Source organism: Xylocopa sonorina, unplaced genomic scaffold (assembly GCF_050948175.1).
Source record: "Xylocopa sonorina isolate GNS202 unplaced genomic scaffold, iyXylSono1_principal scaffold0014, whole genome shotgun sequence".
In the NCBI taxonomy this organism is placed as follows: Eukaryota; Metazoa; Arthropoda; class Insecta; order Hymenoptera; family Apidae; genus Xylocopa; species Xylocopa sonorina.
The window spans coordinates 2,883,822-2,905,884 of NW_027490090.1; the positions used below are offsets into that span (position 1 = coordinate 2,883,822).

The 22,063-nt window shown below is 40.8% G+C and overlaps 2 protein-coding genes across 2 annotated transcripts in view; both read right to left on the reverse strand.

Moving 5' to 3' along the window:
• The window catches only part of LOC143431825 (uncharacterized), a 35,531-nt gene extending 20,488 nt beyond the window's left edge, over positions 1 to 15,043 (reverse strand). The window contains exon 1 of the mRNA XM_076908776.1: positions 14,634 to 15,043. Within this exon, the coding sequence (XP_076764891.1) occupies positions 14,634 to 15,006 (373 nt within the window). The 5' untranslated portion in view covers positions 15,007 to 15,043. The remainder of the gene's footprint in view (positions 1 to 14,633) is intronic.
• LOC143431826 (facilitated trehalose transporter Tret1-like) overlaps positions 1 to 22,063 on the reverse strand; it is a 352,198-nt gene that overhangs the window by 325,524 nt on the left and 4,611 nt on the right. The gene's annotated exons all lie outside the window — the stretch shown is intronic.

Genomic DNA, 22,063 nt, shown 5'->3' on the forward strand with positions numbered 1-22,063 from the left:
GTTAGAGTTTGTTTCTTTGGGTTTTAGAGAAATTTAATGCTTGAGAATTTTGGAAAATTAACAAATTTGAAGCTTACAATTATTTCTAGCAACTTCTTTTCAAATATTACTTCTCAGATATGAAAATTTGGGTATTTAAAATTTATTTTTCTAGGTTTTAAAGAGTCTGAGTGCTTAAACCTTGCACAATTAACAAATTTGAAGCTTACAATTATTATATAAAATTATATAGTAACTCGTTTGCATTAAAAACGTTAAGAATTTCCTATAACTAATTTATTAAAAAAAAACCCACAATTTACAACTAACACATAATCTCAGATCCCAATTTCAGATTTCCATGTTTATCATCTAAGTGAAAAGCGAGCCAACACGTCTCTCATTTGAAACGCAAAGCTCATCACACAAGCCCTAATTGAACAATTATAATTACAGAGATTTCAGCTCGATTAGCCGACTGTATCTCAACCAATCTCTCTCTCTCTCTCTCTCTCTCATCAGTTCACAAAAATAAATGTAAAATAAACTCGACTGAGCTGCTTCTTTCTTTTTTTTTTCAAGAAGAAGAAGCCTCGCGATCGATCGAAGAACTTTGATAATCGCTTGGTGAAGAAATTATATCCCGCAGAGAGCGTTCTTTAATGGCCAACCGAGCTGAGCAACCTTGTTTTCCGTTCTAACGATGCCAGACAGCCGTGTAAACAAATTAAGAAGCACCGCGGCGAGCTCGAGGGATCGCGATAACCAGCTCGATGGGCATGTTCAGGCTTATCGCGGATCGTGATCGAGATCTTTCGCCAATATTGAAATCGTACAGCGTCGAAGAGCCTGGATAAGTTTTCACTTTGTTGTGAGGTTTGCCAGGATTCAGAGGATTGAGAGCAGTTTCGTTGGTTCTTCTTTTGGGACTAGTGTGAGTGCAGGTTTGCGAATTTGGTGGGCTTTTTCATTTATTGTTGCATTTAAATTGTTATTTAGAAGGGTTATTTATGGTATATGATGTCATAATGGAAATGAATGCAGTGTTAACGATTTTTGCTAATTTATTTTTTTTTTAAATGCCTGGAACTGACACGACTGCATGTTTGCAAATGCAGTGGGTTTTGTGGGTCATAGCAATGTTTAAATTGTTATTTAGAGCAATTATTTAAACAATATAATGTCAATGAAGGAAATAAATTCAGTATTAAAAATTTTTGCTAATTTATTTTTTAAAAAAGTGCTCAGAACTGACACAACTGGAGATTTGCAAACATAGTGGATTTCTCGAATTACAATCACGTTCAAATTGTTATTTAGGACGATTATTTAAAAGCTATAGTGTCAACAATGAAAATGAGTACATCGTTAAAAATTTTTGCTAATTTGTTTCTCAAAAAAGTGCTTAGAACTGACACAACTCGACATTAACAAACGTAGTGGATTATTTAAAGCCTCCACTGTCAATAATGCAAACCAGTTAGCTACTCGCTGTTATTGAAAATTTGATTCGAATGGATACTGCGACAAGCAGCAATTAGAAATTTTCTTCGATAATTTAAATCAATTCTCTGTTCGTAGCTTTCTGACCGCATCTCCCGCAATTCCTCAAGCTCGTTTTGCCACGAGCGCGATAAGGGCGCGCTGTACGCGAAGGGGTTGATAATAAGTATGCCACGTCCGCGTATTAAATTATATAATCAGCGGCCATAAATAACCAGACGCTGAGATAGAATTATTATTATACGTTTATTGTAATTGTCCGCGATATCGCTGGAAAAATTCGAGAAATTGATAAGGCGAATAAATTGCGAGTTCCGTTTCCAACACGAGTAACAATACACTTTCTATAAAATGCATTTTTTCCCTATAAAACGCACACACTGTATATGAATTTTTCTCGCGATTATTAAATAGCAGAAAATCAGAATTTAATGATAATAAATTCTACTTAGATTGTATTTAAATTAGGTAGAATTCTGTTTAGATTAAGAGATCCAATAAATACCAAAAATCAAAATTTAATAATAATAAATTATGCACAAATTTTTTAAAGACCCATTTAAATTGCACAAAGTTATGAAAATTGAAGAAAATAGATTTCCAAATGAATCTCGACATTTTCTGCCCGATTTATTATTCACTCGACCAACATCGTTAGTTAACAACGACCATTCTTTAACCAAAGAAAACTGTTAACAATGGTCCAACTGTTGCCACAATCTTCCCTCGTTCTTAAGCGACGCACGCCGCCATTGTGCCTCAATCTAATCGTCCCAAGCATTTTAATTTAATTACCACGAAAACAATGTTCCTCCACGGATAGATAAAAAGAGTTTACACTCGCACGACAGGAAATAATCATTTTCACTGACTTTACGACGCGCAAAACGGATTCTGCTTAACTGTCGATGCGGAGGACACCGGAAGTGGCCTCAAAGAAATAGAAAACAACAGTTTTTCGTGCTTTTTTTCACTTTTCTCGTGCAAAACCGTGTTTTTCTTGAGTGAACGACAGGAAATAACCATTTTCACTGACTTTACGACGCGAAAAATGGATTCTGCTTAACTGTCGATGCGGAGGACACAGGAAGTGGCCTTAAAAAAATAGGAAATAAGAGTTTTTCATAGTTTTTTTTTACTTTTCTCGTGAAAAACCGTGTTTTTCTTAGGTAAACCACAGAAAATAATCATTTTCACTGACTTTACGAAGCGAAAAATGGATTCTGCTTAACTGTCGATGCGGAGGACACAGGAAGTGGCCTTAAAAAAATAGAAAATAAGAGTTTAAAAATTTTTTTTTATTTTTCTTGTGCAAAATCGTGTTCTTCTTAAGTGAGAAGTGTTTGTCGCAGTTTTGTGAACACCAGGAAATCAGAATTTAATAAACGAACGTAGATGGCGTCTCGCCTACTTGCGCAGCGATTTAGAAGGGGCTTGATAAACGATTGGTGATTCACATCCGCTCGATACCGTGATAAACAACTGCGCTATTAGATCTCGCATGCAGCACAGCACAATTACGCGAAAATTATGCGGTATGATCGCGAGAAAAGTGCTCGAGGAGTAAACCAGCCACGAGAAAGTGGCTTCCACAGCGGCGATGGTCGAGGCTGAGAGGTCGATACCTTCTTTCATTGAAATTTTACTGAATTTTGACGATCAAATCGCTTTGTCGCTTCGAAATTTAGTGGTATTGTTATTTTTAGGGATTTTTGAAGCTTTTTTTTATTTTTTTCAGATTTTTTTTGTTAGTTTTTGGTGGGGTAATTTGGTAAATTTTTGGAAGATTTTGGTTTTAATTTTTGGTAGGTTGATTTGGTATTTTTTTCTTTAATTTTTGGTGAGTTAATTTGGTAGATTTTTTGAGATTTCTGTTTTTACTTTCTTCTCAGATTTCTCCAGATTTTTCTCTTAATTTTATTTAGGCTATTTTCTTCTATTTTAGGAGTTTCTTTTTTCAATTTTAATTTTGCAATTTTCAGAGATTTCTTCAAGCCTCCAAAAGGCAGTTCTAGACTTAACCAATAACTGAAGAACAATCAGCAACAGGTTACTTTGCATGCGAAGCTAAATCGGAAACGTAAAACACGATTTTTCCCTTCGCAGTCCTCGTCTCGAACTAAATCGAACGTGCACGCAATCGAGCGGCTTAAATCACAGCTTCAGCTCGACTTATTTCGCTGTTTATGTCCGCCATGCTGCTCGCATCTCGTATTTCACTCTCGAACCGAAGGAATTCAAATTGACGCGGGAAATTTCAATGCGATCGTCCCAGACGCCTCGTTTTTTGCGGCACGCAACCTCAAACGCTTGTTTCGCGTTCATTTTGAGCTGTTCTTTTAGAATTTCTGTCACCATAAACGTTCCACTGCGATGAGAGGACGTTTTATTCATTTGAAGCTATGGTTCGTTCGACTAGAGTTTCTAACACATAACTTCAAAACCAAGAACCAAACTGACTGTCAAAATTGATCAGAAATATCAAGAAACATCTTTTTAGATAATCAAACACGACAATTTCTCATCGACGTTCCTTATGATCATCTTATTTGCTTCATTTGAAGCTAAGGTTCGTTCACCAAGAGTTCCTCACACAACCCTCAAAAGCAAAAACCAAACTGCTTCCCAAAATCAATCAAAGCCACCATAAAACACATTTTCGTACAATCAACCACGACAACAAATTAATTTTCCAATAAAAAAACCAATTTATCTGACAAAATTCAAACCCCACACTCTAGTGACTTCAAGAGTATGCAAAACAAGAAGACCAGAGACTTCTTATTGAGTAATTCGATCGCAACAATCATTATTTTATCCTCAACTCGATCCTTCTCTGCCCTTTCTTTGGTATTTAAATCGCCAACACTGCATTTGCAACATTCGATGCAATGTCGCAACTCTTCAGAGTTGCGAAACTCAGTTATTGTTGCATCTCGTCCAATTAATATTCTAAGACGCGGTTATTATTCGCTGGAGGGATTCAATTAATCGCGAGCACGAAACGTGACGATCGAGAGGAGGTTAGAAGACGCTCTGCGCGTGCGCACGCGCGGCAGCATCGACTTCGAAGCAATTTGAACGTCGCGCGGGCAATTACGCTCTTCGAAGCCCCTTTTCGAAGCCGCGTTTCTTCGTGAGCGAAACAATTCCGTTCTGATATCTTTATCGACGCGACAGCCGCGTGCTGGCCTTCCCAGAAACGATCGTTAATACTTCGCACTTAATTTAGATTTATGGCTGGACGGCTGGAAAAGGTGGACTTGGCTGTTATTAATTTCTGCGATTGCTATTCCAACCAGGAAGCCAACATCGCGCAGTACTGCCGCTTTTTCCACTCATTTTTCATCCATTTACAGTCCTACAAACTCTTGGCGCCTCAACTCTCATCGAGCAGACTTTGCACAGTTTCAGAAAATTCGATTTTTCGTCGAAACCAGCTTGCAATCCTCATTTCTGTCGACTGTAATTGTGAAGTATGGTTAAGTGTGTCAATTTTAGTGAGATTTGAGGGCAAAATGGAAACCCAATAGCGACCAAATTCGACGTGGACGCAATGTAAATGCAGTAACTCGTTTCTGACGAAAACCAGAGCTTTTTTGAGCACGATAGGGGTATTTGGGACACGTTTGGAGTTGGACACGATGGTCTCGAAGGAAATGAGACGAAGGAGGGGGTCGTGGGAGGGGCAGCTTCAAGGAAGCCAGCAAGGGAAGTAATAGAAGGGAGATCCTTATCGTCAGAGACAATTAGCGAGGCAAATAAATACGTGGCGCATTTATGGTCTGTCAGCCGTATCGTTCCCAGTAAGTACTTACTTCTTCTACACTCGTTACTGCCCAGAAGGTACCAGCTATTTAATCGCAAGCTGAGGATCGCCGCACGACAACGGCCAAATTGTGCTCGATTAGGCCAGGGGGTGATTACTTTTTTCTCTGCCCCCACGATTACTGGGGCCCCCCGTTTTTGCTTTAATTAATCGCCTTTTTCGATTATTTGCGGTACTTGTGTGTTGTATTATGTTGATATTAAGACTGATAATTAGTGGATATGTGCAAATATTGGAACACTTGCAAGTTGTGGAAATTTGAAAATCTTTGGAAATTGCAAGCTTTGAAATTTTGCAAATTTTAGAAAATTACTAGCTCTGAAAATTTGCAAAGATTAGAAAATTGTGAACACTGAAAATTTGCAAATCTTAGAAAATTGCAAGATCTGAAAATTATCAAACCTTAGAGAATTGCAAGCATTGAAAAATTGCAAATCTTAGAAAATTGGAGGCTCTGAAAAATTTGCAAAGCTTAGAAAATTGAAAGCTCTGAAAATTTGAAAATCTTAGGAAATTGTCAAACCTTCCAACATTCTTTTTATTTAACCAATCAACATAAAAAATCAAATCCACGATCCACAAAATAAACAAACAAAAAAAAAGTCAAATTTCATTACACAAGAAGCGATGTCCAATTTGCGCTGGCAATAAAGGTAAAACGAGCTACCACGTTATTGGTGGGTTATTAATATAACGAGACTCTATGATAAGGTCTTGCGTAACGCGCTGATATCGTTAATCGAACAGTTGAAAGCGACAGTCGATGAATGTCGTGATTCCAATTTCAGAACAACATCGAGCAGCCCATAAGCTTTTATCTTATCTCCCTGAAAACATGCGAAGCTTTCAGATCCTGAGCGTAAACTTTAACTACACTAATTTAATATTCGTGTTCTTTATCTAAAAATCCTGTTCTCCAATCAAATCAACTGTGGACCCTGATATTTGATGGCAAAGTAAAAAAAAAGAAGCAGAGAACACTTTAAACCTACTCAACCCTCTGAAAACCATCATTCAGTCACTAAATGTCACTTAGTTATTCAATAATCAAAACCCAATAAGAAACCAAATTGCAAATCGGCTGTCATAAGTCGTGAAAATGTGCAAATTGACGAAAAAAATTGCAAATGCAGCGAAATATCGTCTTGCACAGGTGTTTTAAGGATATGTCTCGAACCCAACATGAGATCAATTTGCAAATCTGCTGTCATAAGTCGTAAAAATGTGCAAATTGACGAAAAAAATTGCAAATGCAGCGAAATATCGTGTTGCACATGTATTTTAAGGATGTTTCATGAACCCAACATCGTTGTCTCTCATCGAGAAATGCCCAATATGAGACCAATTTGCAAATCTGCTGTCATAAGCCATAAAAATGTCCAAATTGACAAAAAACACTATAATTGCTGCAAAAAATTCTTGTGTAGGTATTTCAAGGACGTTTCTCGAACCCAACATCGTTGTTTCGCGGTTTCTCATCGAGAAATGGGGAACAGCCGCGAGAAACTGTCAGACAGCAACTCGATACCCACAGGAGGTTAAGAAAATCAGGCAAGATGGATGCTGCAAGCAGCCAAGGCTCTCATATCTTGTGCAGGGGTTGGTGTCGAGGGGTCACAGTCGTGTAGAAAAGCGTCCAAACAAAACTGGACGGCGCATCGGGTAATAACTTAATTTAAACTAAACTACAGTTTAATAATTCTCGGCTGCGTCGGTTGTGGAGGATGCAGCGGGCAAACCAGCAATTTCAGAGCCGTCGTTAACTGCCGGTCGTTAGTCCCTTTTCAAAACTCCTCTCTTTCTCGAGTCCCCCTCTCGAAGCGGTCCGTGGGTCCCGAAGGGACCGACCATCTTCCTCTCGAGCGTATTCAGACGCCTCTTTCGTCTCGCGCTCACCTGCATCGGTAACACCGGTCACGGCGTTACCACCGCTCGCGCGACTGCCACAATTTTCGTGCGTTTGCGTGCGCTCTCTGGCAAATTGAATCGACATCGTGTTCTTTCGTTCACAGAGGAACTATTTTATTCAATTTTTCAGTTTGGAAGGTTGCAGTGCGATTTTTAAGCCTCCAAAACGTGATTACAAGTCTTTAGTAGTTGGTAATGTCTGAAGTATTTTCATTTAAAATTTGTCAAATCGAACACAATGGGGATTGGAGGTTATTTTTGGGTTGAACAATATTTAGATTGAATCGTCCCCGTCTTTTTGCGTCCACAGACGAAATATTACATGAAAATTTTCTGTTTTAAAGATTGCAGCGCGATTTTTAAGGCTCCAAAACGTGATTATATGACTTTAATATTCTAAGTAATTTTATTCAAAATTTGTAAAATCGAACACAGTAAAATTTGAAGGTTATTATTGGTTTAAGATTATTTTCAAAGCCTCCAACACGATTTTAAGCCTCCAAAATGTAATTGCAAGCCTCCAATACTCGTGATGATATTTACAGTGTTTTCATTTAAAATCTGTAAAATCAAACACAACGCGAATTAATTAAATAAAAATTTCCAAAACAAATATAGATTATGTAAACCTAAAGAATTGAACATTATTCTTGTTCCAACAATAATAGTTCATTTGTTGTGGAATTAAAAAGAAAAGAGGTTCTTGTTTCGAGGCATCCAAATGACGCTCGCGTTCTTTGTCGAGGCATCCTGTCATTATTTTCGGATTAGAAGGAACGAGCAGGCATTAGTTGACAGAAAAAGCACTGATTTGTCGAGCTAGATGAAAGCGATGGACAAGATGAATCGATGGGAGCTGGGGTGTAAAAACGAGTGGTTAACGATCCCCACTTGCTATCGCTTTACGGAAGCTCGAATAAATCATATTATCAACGTTTCTTTGAGTTACGTCTCAATCTGCGATCGCGAGATCCATCATCGTCGCTGAGACGCCGCGTTTTCAACAAACAGACGCTTCTCGCCAGTTGCGAGACAGCGCGATTGACTCGTCTCGTCGTTTACGCGCAGATTGGGCTCGGTTCTTGTTTCGTTTGAAAATTGTTCCAAGCGAAATTACGGACGATCCGTGGAAGTTTTGCGTGGAGAACTTGAGTTTACTGTCTGGTGAAGATATGTCTCGAGTTTTGGCTCAATAGAAGTTATAGAAACGTCGCTATGAATTTTTAAAGTTCACGCGTGGCTTTGCTCAGATTGGAAATTTTGCTTTTTTCGGTTTTGAATTTTTTTGAAGCGAAATAATGGGTGATCTGTGGACGTTTTGTGAGGAAAAGTTGAGAGTAGTATCTGGTGAAGGTATTTCTCAAGTTTTGGCTCAATAGAAGTTATAGAAACGTCGCTATGAATTTTTGAAGTTGGCTTATAGGTTACGCTTAGACTGGGCTCGGTTCTTGTTTCGTTTGAAAATTGTTCCAAGCGAAATTACGAGCGATCTGTGAAAGTTTTGCGAGGAGAAGTTAAGAGTAGTATCTGGTGAAGGTATTTCTTGAGTTTCGGCTCAAAAGAAATTATAGAAACGTCGCTAAGAATTTTTGAAACTCACTTATCACTCACATTCACATTAAACTTCATTTATCCTCCTTCAAAAATTTTTTTAAGCAAAATCACTAAAGATTAGTACAAATTCCACTCAAAGAACTTAAGAATACTATCCGTTAAACACAATTTTCAACATTTCCCTCGAAGAAAACCACACACAAATTATTAAGAATTTTTAAAACACACTCACTCAATTTTCTTCTCAATTTCTCTGAAAAATTTGCTAATTAAATTAAAAAAAAAAAATGTCGAGAAGAGAAAATTATTCGAGAATTCGATTTTACAGAAGCCTTCGCGAGTCTCGCGTTGGAACCGACGCGATTCGACTCGAGCGGAGCGTCGGATCGCGTCGTTTCTCGCGAAGCGTTTCGACCACTTTCTCGCGAGTTTATTTGGATTTAATCCCCGAGCGGAATATTAATTAGCGGCTGTCGCTGATCGAGCGTCACCGCTCCTTCGATCGTTAATTCCCAATAACGTATTTGCTGTAATTAGCGCAGCTAATAAAGAGAGAATCACTGAATTCCGTCGCTCAACGCGGATAAACAATCGACGGATCGCTTCATTAAGAGCCCTGATAACTCTGCGCACAATAGTCGTTTCTCTTTCGAGCAGATGATAACACGTTTGTGCTTAAGAGAAATTTTACTGTGCTCTTTGAAGATTTTAATTTGGGTTTTGGGGTTTTGGGACTTTTGGGTTTGTATTTATGGGGTTTTCAATTTGCTTTTGTAGTTATTAATATTGGGATGAAGAATGGTGGAGCACTCAATTTTGTAGCATACAAATTTGTAGCACTCAGTTTTGTAGCACACAAATTTGCAACACTCAACTTTGCAGCACCCAATTTTGCAGCATCCAAAGCTGTAGCATCAAATTTTTGAGCATCCAAAGTTGCTGCAACCAATATTATAACTTCTAAAGTTGCAGCACCAAATTTTCCAGCACCCAATGTTACTGCACCCAATATTGCAGCACCCAATGTTACTATATCCAATAGTGCAGCACCCAATGCCACAGCACCCAATGTTACTGCATCCAATATTGCAGCATCCAATGTTACAGCACCCAATATTGTAGCACCCAATGTTAAAGCATCCAACATTGTAGCACCCCATGTTAAAGCATCCAACGTTGTAGCACCCTATGTTGTAGCACCCAATGTTAAAGCACCCAATGTTAAAGCATCCAACATTGTAGCACCCAATATTAAAGCATCCAATGTTGTAGCACCCAATTTTAAAGCATCCAACGTTGTAGCACCCAATATTGCAGCACCCAATGTTAAAGCATCCAACATTGCAGCACCCAATTTTAAAGCATCCAACATTGTAGCATCCAATATTTCAGCACCCAATGTTAAAGCATCCAACATTGTAGCACCCAATATTCCTACATCCAACACTGCAATACCCAACATTTCTACAGCCAATATTACAAATCCAGAGTTAACTAAATTACACAGGCTGCACACCAAGTGTCGCAAGAGTCATCAGCAACGCAGGAAACAATTCTCGCAATTTTCCACGCGTTCAATTGTGTAATTACACAATTTGTTGATTAAATAATATCGTCTGGAGGTCTTAATTGCAATCACGCTGATTTCAGCCTACAATTAGCGACGCTAGATCGTAACAGTCGTAAGTGCTCGTAAACGTGGAACTGGCAGGGAAAAATGCGACCAACCAGGAATGGTATTTTGATTAAACTGAATTCGGTGGAAGATTGTTGAGAAAAAGGGTAAACTGTGGGATAATCATTTCGCGAGAGCCAATCAATTTCCTGAAACTATCCTTATTACTGAAATAACTCAATAACCCTCGTGGACTATAATCAGTTCACAATAATTACTCGACGTGAACAGTCCCTTGGAATTAATTGCTCGCGCAGGATCGAATACGAAATTTCGCGTAATTTGCCAAGCAGAGTCGAAAGCAACGATTATGAAAAATGAAAACCACGCTCAATTATCGATCAGCCGATTTCGATTGCTCCCACGATTATTCTCGAACAAAAAAATTCTTGGAAAACAATTTTAAAAATTGCCAAGCAGAATACAACAAAAAGAAGAGAATATCAATTGCTTCAAAAATCGAACCTAACTTAACTTAACCTTCATTTAAGGAATTCTCAAGCACAATTAGAAACCAATTTGCACAATTTCTCGAGTGACAGAGCACCCTTTGGTGCACCCACTGCTCAGCCAACGCAGAGAAAAAACAAATAAGAATATTAATTTCTTCAAAAATCAAAGCTAACTTTACCCAACTTTCTTTTAAAAAATTCCTAAGCCCAATTAGAAACTAATTTCCCCAATATCTCAAACGACAGAGCACCCATGGGTGCACCCACAGGTCATTGACCGCCAAAAAGCACTACAAAAAACATCAATTGCTCCAAAAATCGAAGTTCTCAATAACAACCTTTTTTAAAAACTTCCTAAGCCCAAGTAGAAACCAAATTGCCCAATACCTTAAATTCCAGAGCACCCATGGGTGCACCCACAGCTCAGCCAACGCAGAGAAAAAATAAAAAAGGATATCAATTTCTCCAAAAATCGAAGCTAACCTAACTCAACCTTCTTTTAAAAAATTCCTAAGCCCAATCAGACACCAAATTGTCCAATATCTCAGATGACAGAGCACCCATGGGTGCACCCACGGCTCAGCCAGCACAAACGAAAGCCTCGTCGAAACGCGCGCTCGCGAAACACTTGGTGTGGCAGATCTCTCACGGCTGTCAGACATGACACGTTTATCTTAAACACTCTTGGAGCTCATTAGTTAACTTGCTCATATGCAGTCTCGCCCACGCGCGCCATTAGCGGAATTAGAAAGAGAATCGTCGCTGAAACAGTGTCGAGGCTCGCCAGTCTCGCCTCGTGCGCGAGTCTGCTCTCTGTTTCTCTGTTTCAGCGACGAACGACTCGCAACTCGACGCTGAATCGCACGATTTCTCGCGAGAAATCGCGAAGGGTGAACCAGTTAAGTGGACGCCCCCCTTTCGAGGCATAAACAAGCGTTAGGGACGTGAATGGGATCACGTAAAAAACAGATTTCCACCCTCGATTTCGCGCACACGAAACGTGATTCCTGTCGAGGAGGGTGGAAAAAGGGCGTTGCGGATTGGGGATAACCGTGTAAGCGATCCCTGGGGCTCGTCAGCAACGATCTTATGATTGACCGTGTTACGACACTCCCTGTAGACCATTTCCCGATCGTTCGTTCGAAATTGTCGAGCACAGAATCGTCTCAGACGTAAATGTTGCAAATGCACTGTGCATTCGATGCTGAGACTGATGATGCGTCAATGTTTGATGCTATTTCTGCAGAGAATGTTGCAGTGTATGATGCGTCGATGATCGATGCATTTGGTGCAACGAATGTTGCAGTGAATGATGCGTCGATGTTTGATGCAATTGGTGCAACGAATGTTGCAGCGAATGATGCGTCCATGTTTGATGCATTTAGTGCAGCAAATGTTGCAGTGTATGATGTATGGAATTGGGTAGCAATTTTTTAATTTTGTACGAGTTTGGGCAATGTTTATGCATGTAGAATTGTTGTATTTGATGTTACTGCACTTAAGGTTGTTGTAAGGAATATTTTGGCATTCGAAGTTGTTGCATCTAATATTGCAACACTCGAAGTTGCTGCATTTAATATTGCAGTATCAATATTTCAGTATTGAAAGTTGCTGCACTAATATTGCAGCACCCAAAGTTGATGCAACCAATTTTGTAGCACCCAAAATATTGAAGTAGTTAATTTTTCTGCATTCAAAGTTGCTGCAAGCAATATTTCAGCACCCAAAGCTGCTGCACCCAATATTTCAGCACCCAAAGTCGTTGCACCCAATTTTTCAACACTCAAAGCTTCTGCACCCAATATTGCAATTGCAGCACCCAAAGTTGATGCATTCAATATTATATCACCCAATATTTAAGCACTCGATTTTTCAGCATTAAAAGTTGCTGCAACCAATATTTCAGCACCCAAAGTTGTTGCACCCAATTTTTCAGCATCTAAAGTTGCTGCACCCAATTTTGCAGTTTCTGCATCCAATATTACAGCACCCAAAGTTGTTGCCTTCAATATTACAGCATCCAAAGTTGTTGCACCCAATATTACAGCACCCAAAGTTGTTGCATTTAATATTACAGCACCCAAAGTTGTTGCACCCAATATTACAGCACCCAAAGTTGTTGCATTCAATATTACAGCACCCAAATTTGCTGCACCCAATATTGCAGCGCCCAAAATTGTTGCACCCAATATTACAGCACCCAAAGAAGTTGTTGCACCCAATATTGCAGCACCAAAAGTTGTTGCACCCAATATTGCAGCACCCAAAGTTGTTGCACCCAATATTCTACCCTCTAATCAAAGTATTCCACCGTTTCTCATAACATACGACAATTTCTTCGATCCATGTAACAAATTACAGAGTAATTGCAAATAAATTTGCAAATTAACACTGATTTACATTTAATTATCTAGTATCTCAGTTAAAGGGACATTTTCAGTCACAATCGATAGAGCAGAAATGAAATTAAGATTGTAATGCTAGTTCTTGTTATCATTTGCATTTTCTCTGATTTTAAGCGGCTCTCACACTGGAGACTTAGAAAAAATTGCTGCGTTGTTAAACAAATGAAACGTCAGCAATTCTATATTTACAATTCTAAAAACGATATCTCTTCTCTGTTTAAATTATTTTTCAGTGCTTAATAAACAACTGCAACAATTTTAATAGATAATATTAAACTAGATAAACAACCAATCAATTCTTATCTGCTTTCTCTAATTTAAAATGACAGAAACCTTCTCGAAATGGACTTTAAATTAACTCACGAGCAATAATAAAAATTTCACTATGAGATGGAATAAATGAACTGTAAATTAACTTACAATCAAATTATAAAAATTCTACCACAGAATTGTGAAATTAGATAAACAAGCAACCACTTCTTATCTCACTTTTTGCAATTTAACGTGACAGAAATTTACTCGAAATGGACTTAAAATTAACTTGTAACCAAATTATAAAAATTTCAGTGTAAAATGGAATTATTGCTCTATTAAATCTCTCGACAGACTTAAATTACAAAAATTGTACTACGAGATGGAATAATCGCGATATTTGTGATTCCATTAATTTCTCGACGAAACCAACCGTCGCCACGGGTACCAAAAGATCAGATTATCGTGACTGCATTAATTTAAAAAAGAGCCAAAACTCTTAAATCTGGCCATAGAAAAATCAGTGCAACGAGACCAAACTCTTGTGACTGCATTAATTTAAAAAACCGCCAAAACTCTTAAATTTGTCGATAGAAAAATCAGTGCAACGAGATCAGATTTTCATGATTGCATTAATTAGAAAACCGCCAAAACTCTTAAGTGCTTCCATAAAGAAATCAATGCCACGAGAGCAGAATTTCGTGACTGCATTAAACAGAAAAACCGCCAAAACTTTTAAATCCCTCCATAGAAAAACCATCGCAACGAGACCAAACTTTCGTGACTCCACTAATTTAAAAAACCGCCAAAACTCTTAAATCTGTCGATAGAAAAACCAACGGCACGAGACCAAACTCTTGTGACTCCTACTGCTTTAAAAAACCGCCAAAACTCTTAAATCGCCCTATAGAAAAAACCATCGCGACGAGACCAAACTTTCGTGACTCCACTAATTTAAAAAGCCGCCAAAACTCTTAAGTCCCGCAGATTATCGTGACTTTATTAATTAAAAAACCGCGAAAACCCTGCGCGGTTCGACTGGTCCAACAACAAAAATTCTCTCTTTCACGACTTACCTTTCTTCTCGTCGTCCTCGTCAACATGATCGCCAGCATGATGAAGATGATGCGCGCTGGGATGATGGCTGCTTATCGCGGGCACGAGGGAGTGGCTGCCAAGCGCAGGATGCGGATGATGCGGATGATGATGGCTGAGGAACCTGACGGCGGCAGCAGCCGCCTGATGCTGCGCCTGCATCGTCTGCTGCACCTGGCTCTGGACCTGGCCAAGAACCGGATGATGTGGTGGCCATCCCGTCAAATGGAACGGAAACACGGGTGTCGCCCTCTGGAAGAGCCTGGCAGGGGTCAGCAGGGACCCACCTGAGCCAGCGGAGCCGCTACCAGGAGGCAGTGGGAAGGACAGACCGCCTCCTGGTTCCAGGACCATGTTTGGTACCAACTCGACGACTCTCAGCCTCTCCGTCGGAGAGAGTCACATCCAATGGCACCGTCTCTCCTCTCTCTTACTCGCTGCTCTCCTCTGGACACGTCTAGAAAGCTTTATCGAGGCCACAAACAGAGTCAGTCCACATCCTAGCTAAGGGTAAATGGTCGAAAAGGACTCTTGTACAGTCCTGAGCACTCTGGTCTCTTAATCCTTGGTGGAACACCGTCTCTGGATGCTATCGACATCACTCGAACCTCGAACGCATCGTTCGCAAAGTCACCAGGGCACTTAAGGAACAAACCACTGTACGAAACACCTGGCGAGCAACACTGATCAGCTGTTCGCGAGGGCAGCGCGGATTAGCCGCTGCCAGGACGGATCTCGCGATGGTCCCAGGGATTCCACGGGACCTGTTAGTGTTGGGGAACCCACTACGGCACGAGCCAACGGCACAGCACTATCTGGCAGGCGAGCAAAGTCAACGTCTCCCCTCTGTCAGCGAAGGCCAAACTGGTTTCGAGCCGCCACCCAGTGGCAGCCCCATTGGCTGCCCACCCAGCAGGTCCACGGGTGCCACCGCGTTCTCCGCCAATGAGAACAGATGGTCCCCGCACGGGACTCCGCCTGGAGTGGCGTTTTTTTCACCCTGGAATTGAATCGACGCCCCTTCCTTCGAGCAAACCGAGCGTCCGCGCTCTGGTGGGGGCGAATCAATTGGCGGCTGGCCTGGAACCAGCCGCAAGATGGCTCCTCCCTTCCATCCAGAGGGAAACCACCCCTGTACGAGGCAGGAACCAGAGCCTCGTCTCCTGAATTTTTCCTGGACCAGCGCTGAGGAGATTATCGACGGCGCGCAGCGACTCTCTCTCGAGCAGTACGTCTTTCTCAGGGACGGTGTAGCAACGACAACAGTGTGGCCCTTTCCTAGTGATCGTTGCGACTCGAATCCACCACTCCTTCGACGTCTGCCCCACCAGGGGGCCGCGTCACACCCCTCCAGCCCTCGAGGGCACGATCCTCTTTTAATAAGAGCCTGCCAGGCGTTAAGTAATTACATCTATTCTCTTCTAGGGTGGAAATTAGCTGCTCTGGGGGGTGGCAAAAAATTAGGAAATTAAAATTAACCCCCGCCAGCGAGCTCTGCTGGTCCCCACCGCGTTTCGCGACGCTCTCTCGCGCTCCTCCGCCTCCTGACGCGTCCCTGGCGAATTTAGGAGGAGCTGGCGGCCATTACCGCTTACGTAATCTTTTTACAGCGGCGGCGGCACCTTGTTAAGCGAAGTTATTTAGCGAGCAGGCTGCGATGGCCGCCAGAGGACGCGTCTGACCTTCGATCCAACCCCTGCGAGGATTTCAATCGACCAACCAACCCTCTTTTCGAAAAGTTCGCGGAGCAGACTGGCGGGGTTGTAATTTAGAGACGAGATGGTGGCTCTAGAAACTTCGTCGACGATTAAAACGCTTTAGTAATTAACCAGCTTCTCCTCACCTGGGGGACGAGGCTGTCGAGCAGTTCTTCCTGCCACTTCTCTGGCCAGAGAATATTTAGGGGAGACGGTTTGAGGTTGCCTGGGCAACCACCGTCGAGAGAAACCCTCTGTCGTTGCCTGGCAACCTTCTCTTGCTCCTTCGTCTTGCGATCTGACGAGAGTGGATGCGAGAGAGAGAGAGAGAGAGTGAGAGAGGGGGAGAGTGAAATGGGTGACGGTTTCCGTTCGCCAGGGGTGCCACTGCGGTTATGTTACATGCGTGGGTGCTGCAGGATGGTTCGAGGGGTTGATTAAAAGAGAATTGCGTCGCGAGATCTCGTATCGCTTGCGAGGGATTGATTTGGTTGATGAGTTTGAGTGGTGGTGGGTGGTGGAGGCACTTGGAAAGATTTTGGGACGGTTAGAATTTTATTTTGAGGTCGAGACATTTGGTAACAGTATTGGTTTGCAATTTTCGAGGTGATCAGCGATTTTTGGGAGATTATTTGAGATTTTTTTTTTGAGGTATTTGGTACCAATATTGGTCCACAATTTTGAAGATTCTCAGCGTTTTTTCCAAGTTTTCTAAGCTTTCTACAAAGCACATTTGGACATCAATAATATTAGCAGAATTAATTGTGCTTCTTAGTTTCTTAGTTCCACAAAAGCATTAAGCTTCTCACTATTATTGACACTTGAAAAACTGTTAAAAAAGTTTCTTAGAAAATTTAGAAAAATACTGAAACCTCTACAATTCTAAATTTTGAAGTAATTGACCCTTTAACTGCTCTTGTTGTCTGAAAATTAGCTTAAAAAAATTAAAAAAAAATTCTGGACACAGAAAGCAAGCTTAAAAAATTAAAAAAAAAAATGCTGAACCCTCTGAACTTCCAATCACACTCGATCATTTCCTCCAAACTAAAAACTGTCTCAAATTAAAAGCTACAAAAGCAACATCAAAGTAGACAATGCCTCCACAAGTCGAAGAAGTCGAAGAAGGCGAAGAAGACGAAGAAGAAGAAGAAGAAGAAGAAGCAGAAGAAGAAGAAGAAGAATTGCCCCAAACCAAAAGCTCTATCGAATTAAAAGCTACAAAAGCAACATCAAAGTAGACAGTGCCTCTGCAAGTCGATGAAGAAGAAGCAGAAGAAGAAGCAGAAGAAGCAGAAGAAGAAGAGCCTCCACAAGTCGAAGAAGAAAAAGCAGAAGAAGAAAAAGGCAGAAGAAGAAAAAGAAGCAGAAGAAGAAGAAGAAAAAGGGCAGAATCGTCGTCGCGACGACACAAAAGCAAGGCGAATCCCCTCGACGTCGCCTCGCGGAAATTCGAGCGCCGCTGGCGCGGACGCGGGTTTATGAAAAATTGATCGAGCGCCATATCTTACGTTTAGGCGAGCCATGGAGGGAATCAGGACACGCGCCGCTCGTTCATCAAAAGGCTCGCCAACGGCGGCGCGCTTTAATATAAAACTTAAATAACGATACAGCCGCGTCATGACGAAAATGGGAAATAATCTTATGAATAAGCTGCTCCCCAGAGCGTGCTCGTCTCCACCAGTCGCTTGCTCGATGCGAGATCCACGGATCTTCGTCCTTGCGCTGTTTAACAAGCGAAATTAGCTGCAAGCAAGTGAAATTTCATAGGAAATTGAGTAATTGGCTTGTTATTCTGGCAGAGGAATTAGTGATGAGATGCTGAAAGGATAGAAGAGAATTGTTAACAATTGTTGAGGAATTTTGCTTAGATTTCTTCGCAGCAATTTGCAAATTTTCTTTTTTTTCAGGCTGCAATTGATGAGAAAAAATTTCAAAAATTTTACTGAGCTTTCTTTACTTTAATTTATAAATTTTTTTTTTTCAAAACTGTAACTCACGCGAGCAAAATTTTGGGGATTTTTTTTCGAAGCTGTAACTCACGTGAACCAAATTTTGGGTATTTTATTTAGTTTTCTTCGCTTCAAGCTCAATATTTTAAATGGTGCTGTCCAACGACAGAGGAAACGCGTGCTAATTGCCAGCTAATTGATTAATTAGAATCTCGACACGCACTCGCGTCAACGCTTGTTTCTATAATAACACGATTCATTCAATTCGAGGCAATTCAATGATTACAGCAGACATAATTGTCGCTGGTGTCGTGACTTAACTTGCTTAGTGCATTTCAAACAATTTAACGAGGAAATTTAATTAATTTCTCAGGTATATTTCGAATTTTTGCTCTATAAAAATGCATTTTCATATTTTTATTAATATTCTACAATTTTTTCACTAAATTTCTACGCAATTTTGATGTAAACACATTTTTTGATCTTGAGTAACTGCAATGGCGAGACATAGGGACTTAAGTCCATCAAAATACCGAAAAATATCTAAAATTAACTCACGATAGTCTCAAATAAAGCAAAATAATTAATTACCAACATTTATCACGATTTTTCAGCTTTGTAGAATTTTTTAAAAAATAACAAGTACTTGCAAGAACTGCAATGGCCATATATAGGGACTTAAGTCCATGAAAATACTGAAAAATATCTTAAATTGAGTCATGAAAGTCTCAAATAAAGCAAAATAATTAATTAATAAGAGGTTTGACGATTTTTCATCTGACTAGAATTTTCTAAAAACGAACGAGTGTTTGGAAAAATGCAAAGAAGAGTGAAATGCACTTTCGTGGAGAAGTTGGCAAGATGGCGACGGTTGGGACGAGGGTGTCGCCGCTTACTGAGAGCCAGGAGGACTAATTATGTGCGCCGTAAGTTAATTGAGCGGCGTGGTGGGAAGGAAAGATACGAGGGAAACGTTAAACTGTGTAAACATCGGGCTAATTACTTGGAGACTTTATCGCGCGCACAGCCACTCCGCGATCGCGCCAAGATTCTGCTCCAATAATATTCTTGGGAAATAGCGTAAACGTCGCCATGTAAATGGTGGATCGAAAATTACCTGCGATCGTCCAACGAAAATCGAACAAATTCTCATTAAACTTCGATTTTCTTCAATTAAAAAAATTTTTTATATAAAATTTGTAAGCTCTAGAATTATTTTTATATACATGGTGGTCCTCTCCTTCATTTATTTCCAAAAATTTGCAAAAATCCTGCATGGTTAATTAATAATATTAAATTTTCTTCTCTAGTAAGCAAAATTGCCTAAAATGCACTTCTCCAAGAAAAAAACCAAAGTAAATTCTAAAATCTCAAAATGTCCAACACACCCATATCCTCCTAAAAAAATTCAAAAACATCAACGAATCACTCAAAAGATTCCTCAACTCCAAAATTCCCAAATCACACACACAGCAATTTTAAAAAAGCAAAAGCAAAAATTGACGAGCTTCAATTTTTAACTTCAACCCACAAATACACACAAATCGCATAATTTTCAAGAGAAAACAGAGGAGCTTTCACTTATCTGCTCGCCAAGCGAAAACGAGGAAATCGGCTCAGCGAGCGGAAATTGAACGGGGACAAAGGAGCGCCACGATGACGTGTCGCGATTTAATGAACGGCGTTTCGAGCGGCGCTCTTAACCCGACGCCACGTCTAATCTGACGTTCTTCTTTCGTTTTCCTTTTTTTTTCGCCAGTTCCCTCCGCAATCGCGCGCGATAAATCCCGTCGAACGTCACTCGCCTGGCCACGGGGTCGCGACCGTGCTCGCATTGAGAAATTTCAATTCATAAACTCTCAGCTGCCCATTGATCTGCTCTCGACTCGCTTCCGCGGTTACGTATTGTCTTCTGAAGGGGGGAGATAGAGGCTATCGACTTCCGCTCGGCTAATCGGCTGCTAGACGAACCTACTTACGAAATACGCGACGTTGCTCCTCTTATTTTACTGACACTATGCTCTACAGTTCCATTTACTGGATTGTAGAAGTGGGATCTTCGATTGTGGCGGGGAAAACCAGTGGACTTCCGGTTTGGAGTCACGTAAACACTCGTCAGACGTTAGATTTGGATGTGTGAAGGTTTATGGGGGCTTGGAATTAAAATTTGAAGCGTGGTGGGGGTGCTGTTGTTGGCAGTTGAGGGACAGTGACATTTGGTTTTAGTGCTCCACTGTTTTAATGTGGTAGATCACTTCTTAATGTAGCTCTAATGTCTCCAAATCTAGGTAATAGCATTCTATGGACCACAGAGAACTAATACACTTCATTTGATACTCCTAATTAATAATTAAGACCAAATACCTTAACTAGAAACTGTCCACTAAAGGGACAATGACACCTGGTTAGTGCTCTACTGTTTTAATGTAGTAAACCACTACTTAAACTGTCTCTAATGAGCTCATATTTGAGTACTAGCATGTTCAGGACCACAGAGAACTAATGTGCTTCATTTGGTGCTTCTAATTAATAATAAACTTCGAATACCTTAACTAGAAACTTTCCATTAGAGGGACAGTAACACCTGTTTAGTGCTCCACTGTTTCAATATAGTAGACACCAACTTATTCTCTCTCTAACCTCGCCAAACCTCAATATTATAATTCTCTGGACCAATGAGAAGCAACACCCTCAATTTTGCAATTCCAATCAATAAAATTCCACTACTTTTGCCACAAATTGCAAATCCATCTACATCTACATTACGTACAATTAAATATTACAGTTTGCAATCCTCCACGAGGCTCCATCCCCCAATCAGAAGCTTCGAAACCACCTCAAAAACCTTGCGCCACCTCTCCCGGAAGTGGAGGATCCCGATAAGCATCTCGCAGCTCGCTCAGCGAGTCTAATTGCCCGCAATTGCTCGCGCGAGGCGTTCGCTCGCGGACGGCCATGCCAGAAGCGGAAAAATGGGGTGGCTGGTGAAAGGGAGAGACGCGAAAGATGGCTGCTCCCGCGATCCTCGCCATCCCCCTCGTCTTCCGCCCGGTCCCGTCGCGGTTTTCCAACTCGTTCCTCCTTCACGATCGACCGATATTCCGGTCACGCGTCGGCGGTTAGTTCTGATTAGCGACAGGGCGAATGACGTACCACTCGGCTCCGCTGCTTCGTGGCTCGCATACGGGAGCAGCGCGCGCGCGCGCGCAACCTGGCTAGCCCAATAATGTTGCTTTATGGGAATTTATTTGGGGGAACAGACGCGACTGCGAGAACAGCGGCTCTTCGTACGAGATGCGAGTTTTCTTAGGTGCAATCGTTGCGAGTGTGGACTCTATTAAGGGCTCGTACTTACTGGCTATCTTGTAGAACCCTTCAAGGTTTTAAAAATGTAATTCTTCGTAGTTGATACGCGTTTTCTTGGTTGCAATCGTTGCTGTGCTGAGTTAATGGCAACTGTTGGGTTTTAATAAAATATTGCTTGAGCCTCCTGTGAACTGTATTAAGGGTTCGTATTTACTGGCTACCTTGTAGAACCTTTCAACGTTTTAGAAATGTAGTTCTTGGTAGTCGATACGCATGTACTTGGTTGGAATCGTTGTTGTGCTTTTCTTGGCTGCAATTGTTGCTGTGCTGAGTTAATGCCACAACTGTTGGGTTTTAATAAAAAATTGCTTGAGCCTCCTGTGAACTGTATTAAGGGTTCGTATTTTCTGGCTACCATGTAGAACCTTCCACGGTACTAAAAATATAGAGAAAGGGTAT